This window comes from Eschscholzia californica, unplaced genomic scaffold (assembly GCF_041429995.1).
Source record: "Eschscholzia californica isolate CP2 unplaced genomic scaffold, dmEscCali1.0.p SCAF_4, whole genome shotgun sequence".
Classification (NCBI taxonomy): Eukaryota; Viridiplantae; Streptophyta; class Magnoliopsida; order Ranunculales; family Papaveraceae; genus Eschscholzia; species Eschscholzia californica.
In genome coordinates this window covers 28101991-28107159 of record NW_028238461.1, presented here as the reverse complement: position 1 = coordinate 28107159, position 5169 = coordinate 28101991, and the positions used below count along the sequence as shown (strand labels likewise).

At 35.8% G+C, this 5169-nt stretch overlaps 1 protein-coding gene across 2 annotated transcripts; it reads right to left on the bottom strand.

Moving 5' to 3' along the window:
• Positions 1-779: 779 nt before the first annotated feature.
• LOC147543990 (putative clathrin assembly protein At1g03050) lies at positions 780-3756 on the bottom strand. 2 transcript variants are annotated; one of them, XM_086636391.1, is made up of 3 exons: positions 3512-3756; positions 2454-3182; positions 780-2070 (listed from the first exon to the last, which is right to left on the bottom strand). In XM_086636391.1, the coding sequence occupies exons 2-3, from the start codon at positions 3163-3165 to the stop codon at positions 962-964; spliced, it is 1821 nt and encodes a 606-aa protein (XP_086492517.1). In that variant the 5' UTR covers positions 3166-3182; positions 3512-3756; the 3' UTR covers positions 780-961. The 2 variants fall into 2 exon arrangements, with proteins under 2 accessions (XP_086492517.1, XP_086492518.1); XM_086636392.1 differs by having other exon boundaries at positions 3555-3756.
• Positions 3757-5169: the final 1413 nt, after the last annotated feature.

The window sequence follows — 5169 nt, the reverse complement described above, 5'->3', positions numbered from 1 at the left end:
TTGGTTTTCACACATATACAACCTTACCTCTGAGGTTGATGAAGATTCTCAATTTAAACAAATAGAACTTGCTGCAATTATAATGTGGCACATATGGAAGCATAGATGTAACATGGTCTTCAATGGAGCCCTTTTGAACACCCCTAGTCTGATGCATACCATCCAAAGTTATATCACTAATCAAGCTCATTTGATGTACTCAAACTATGCAGCACCACATCCTCCCATGAATCTATGGACTCCACCCCAAATGACTTCATAAAAATAAATTATGATGTATCTTTTATGGCTCAAACCTTATCTTCTTCTCTTGTTTTTATTGTATCTGATCATTCAGGATACTCAGAAATCAAAGAATCCATCATCACCACCTCCAGGTCAGTAGATGAAGGAGAAGGAAAGGCGGCCCTACTTGGAGTTCAATGGGCTGTTAATCATGGAGCTAGGAAACTCATTTTGGAAGGAGATTCTTCAAATGTTGCAAACTTTTTGAATGGCAGACCAAACTCTATCCACTGGACGGCCAAGCATGTCATGAAGAGCATCAAAATGCTAATCTCCTCTTTTGATATTATAAAGTTTACTTATGTAAATAGGAAGGCTAATGTCAAAGCGAACTCTCTCGCTTGTAGCACTAGGAAAAATGGTATTGTGACTACCGAATGTTATCCTAACTGCTCTCTTTTGCTACATAACATCCATGTAACCGATATTGCTATCTAATAGATGTTATGTTTGTTTAAAAAAAAAAAAAAGGTTTTATCATTTCAAGACAAAAATTGAATAAGCAGTTGTAAGCATTTTTTTAGACCAATTTTATACATAAAATTGAACCAATGATTTCTACAATACCCCAGTTAAAAATCCTACTTGAGACATGGCAATTTACAGTTTTCTTCATTCCAAAGTATTTCATACTAAAAATCCTGTGATAAATTCTGCAATCCCTTTTCAGAAACTTTCATGTGTAGCTTCCCATGGCAAAATATTTTTGTTGTTGTATGTTTGTAATTCCGTTCTTCCCATACTGTTGCCACATTAGTTGTTCTTCAACCAATAGTTTCTGTTTTTTTTCCATCTCTGACATTTGAACATAAGATGGTGGTGCCACCATCGTTGACGCTGCAAAAGGATCTGTCGATATTAAACCTTCACTAGGCATTGAAGGTGATGGTAGTGCTAACATCGCGGGTTGTTTTGGGTCCACCGGCCTTAGGGCCACACTACTTGCGCTTCCTGTAGTATCGGTCTTAGCAGCATTCTTTACCATTGATTGTTGATACATACCATCAAGGAGCAACATGTCAAAACCACCTCCAAGTATTGCCTTTTGATCCGATAAATGACTAACCGATTGAATCAACGCCGTTTCCCAATCACATGAATCTTCATTATCAAACGCTTCCCACGCAGAAGTAGTAGTAGTTGTTGTAGTTGTCGTTTCGGTTGTCCAACCATCAAATAATTGTATAGCTAATTTATTTACTTGTTCTTCACTTCTAGCCTCATCATCATATAAATTTAACAAATCAGCTTCTTTTTGGTTTTTATTATCATCTTTTTCGTTGCTCTCTTCTTCCTTGTTATCTTCTTGATCAAGTGTCTCTTCACATAAACCTTCTGGTTCTGGCAAACTTTTAATTTCATTCACATTTTCTTCTGTTTCTTTTTTATCTTCTACTTGTTCTTCTGCTTGGGTGGTTGATTCCAACTTTAAGCTTTCTTGTCTCTTGCTAATGGCTCTCTTAAAATGGGCTAAAGTAGACTTTTCTTTAATGAATTGGTCCATTATTTCAAGTTTTTTTGGTGTAATTTTATCAATTTGTGGGTAATCGGCAGATCTAGCTACCCCAGTTGACTTGCACCAATTGTAAAACTCATCTAGCTCGTCGAATTGTTTCCCTATCTTAGTGAAAATCGCATGAACTTGTACGCAATCCGGGATTTCTAGCTCCATGAATACTTCCACCAAGATGCAAATTATTTTTGATAAGTCATAATATGTTTGGAAGCTTTCCTTCACAACAGGATACAGAGCAATAATTACCATCCTGTGGATCTTTGCTTCACCTGCAGACTCAACTAATTAGTAATAATAAGAAGAATAAAATTTCTATTGGTTTACAACAGTTTTACGACAACGCAATAATTCCCAGTATCACATATAATTAGTTGAAATGACAGAACTAATTATATTTTCATGCCTACAGAGATTTCCACCGAAACCGAAACTTCACTCCTTAGGTCCACTTGAATTTCTCTACTTTCCAAATGCACCAAGCTAAAGGTGAAAAAAATGATATTTGTACAAGAAGAATCATTTTTTCATTTAGCTTGCCATATTAGACGAGTGTATTAATTTTTTTGAAAGTCATTTTTGCAGTGTTACCAATTCCCTGTAGACCCTTTAAGTATATACATAGTCCATAATATCTATTAAGGTGTATGAATACCTGTCGGCCGACACGCAAGAAAACGCTCGAGAATTAGTTGCAGACGTTGAGCTTTGGTAAATATGCGTTCCAGCTTCTTCTTTGCCGCTTTCTCTATCTTAGCCTCGCTAATGCTAATTGTTGTTGATCCTTCTTCTTCTTCTTTTTCTTTACTCTCTTCATTTACCATTGCTCCTCCATCAGTAGTAGCAGCAGTATTAGTACTATTAGTACTAGAACTACGCCTTGAGCGCTTGTTCTGCATTCGATATTCTAAACGTTCATCAAGGTACAAAGCATATGTCCTTACAAATGCGGAAAAATCCCATGACCCAGACGACCGAGAGGTATCTCTGAAGTCGGATAAATGAAGTAAACGAGTTCCTCGACGAGTAGCTACATAAACTTCTTGTTCATAAGCTGGGTCACCTTCGGAAACAAGTCGATGAATCAACATTAATGTCTTCAATGCAACAACCCAATTCTTAGTTTTAGTGAGTCTTCTTGAAAGAGTATTGACACAAGCACTAATATAAGCACGAGAGTAACATGTTAAACTTAGTATCTCTCTAACATGTCTTTCATCAGCTGGGTATTCTTCATGTCTTGTTGCCTTAACAATTGCTACATCAATATCAGCCAAAATTGTGTCATTGCTCACCTTGGCTAGGTGTATGCTTGTCTGGTCCTTCATTGCCCCTAGGGCTTGACAAATCTTGCTTGGCTTTCCCATGAAAAATTTCTATCAAACTGAGTAAAATATGATAGTAATCAATACATTGTTTAACACAAAATACTTATCTTAAAAATTAAACAACTAGTACAATAAATGCTAGACTAGTAGACTCTTTTTTTTCATTTTGGTGGTGAAATGATAAGATCTAATTATATTCAAATGATACTGTCCCAATTTTCGTATATACAGGAAAATTACAAAGTTTTAGGGAAGATACACTAATGGTTCCCAAACAAGAAGAGGATAGTCTTCTTGTCAAACAAAAATAATGTGCAAGTTTCGCTAATAGATTGAATTTAAATAAGAATTGAATAAAATCTATGGAAAATAAACAGATTCTTACGCTTTTGAATCGTAAAAAATGCTTTGCCGAAGCAGAAGCTTACCCCCTAAAGAATTTGTTGTTGAAGTAATTAAATGTAATGCCAATTTCGTTCAGAAAAACAAAAACCTGTAAGAAATAGAAAATAGCTTTGTAGCTGAAGAGAGAAGAAAAGAAAGCTTTTAGAAAATCTTTGCTTTCTTCTTTTCTTCTCTCTTTGATAATTCTTTTTATTATTCTTGTCAAATTAAGCTTCAAATATTGTTAAATTTGAAATCAATGCTAATATAAGTTTCCAACCAACTGTTAACTGAACATTGAAACTCATTGGACCCAAATTATCCAAGTGTTTGGGTAGCTTAAAAGTAGGCATATTTGTGTCTCAAAAGTATAATTCAATTGTGTGGATCAAACAAAACTTAACAAAAACAAGGTTGACTTCACATTACTTTCTAGATACTATTTTGGTGGGCATAACGTTTGGTGGTTTTCCTCCTGGACTAAAATTTCAAAATAACAAAAAAGGCCCTAAGGGCTAGGAATAAAAATAAGGAAACAAAAATAACAAATCAATTTTTTTTTTAATCTTATTAAGGTCCTTAATTCCAAAACAAACAACAATAGTTGTTTGATCCTCTGACTTTATGGAAATTTCCATTTGGTCCTCCAACTTTTTTCATCTATTTATGAACTCTTTGACTGTTTTTTTCGCTTTTTGTTTCTAATGCATTTTGAGCGGTGATTGGATGAGCTTGAGTCATCAACGATGAGAATGGCATCACATTCCCCTGAGTTTTGTCTACGACTGGGGAAAAAACCTGCAAACCCGAAACTCGTCACGGGTACCCGAGTCCGTTAGAGCATGCGGATACCCAAAACTCGAAGGCGGGTTTAGCCCGATCGACTCGACGAAATCAACGGATCGGGTACTAGTTTTGAGGTGCTACCCGGCATCCTGCCCGAGCCCGCCCGATAATCTTTACCCGACATAACCCGTTTAATAATGCCATCCATTTATACGATAATACCTATGCACATTATATGTATGCTTGCTTGTATGTATTTACGTATGCATGTATAACATATATAAATATATTTTTAAAGTATTTGAAGTGTATAATATAGATATACATACATATATTGTTGTCCAAATGCGGAGTATCCTTGACACAACATTGTTAAGAGAAACTTAATTAAATTTTAGCTTCGATAGAAATTTCGGTACCATCGAAATAGAAATATTTTGGTCATTTCGACCGAGATATTTTAAAACTTTGGTGAAAACCCAATACTCTACCGCCCGATACCCGAGAAACCCGAAAAGTTTGACGGACTTGGACGAGTTTTGGACAATAGGATTTTTTAAATTACCCGCTCGATTAAAGCCGAAAGTCCGAATGGACAGAGAATTAAAGCCCGACCGACCCGACCCGACCCGATGATTGACATGAACCCGACCGGTTCGACCCGGACCGATTCCCACCCCTAATTTTGTCTCACACTAGAGGAGGACACATCCATAGAGTTTCTCCAACTTTTAAGGCTATTAAAAATATAACCCATTAAAATTCAAATGTTCACAAAATTGCCATCAGCTCTAATGAAAAGTTTTTTTTTAAAGAAACATAACATCTATTGATTATCAATGTGAGTTACATGGATGTTATGATGGGAAAGAG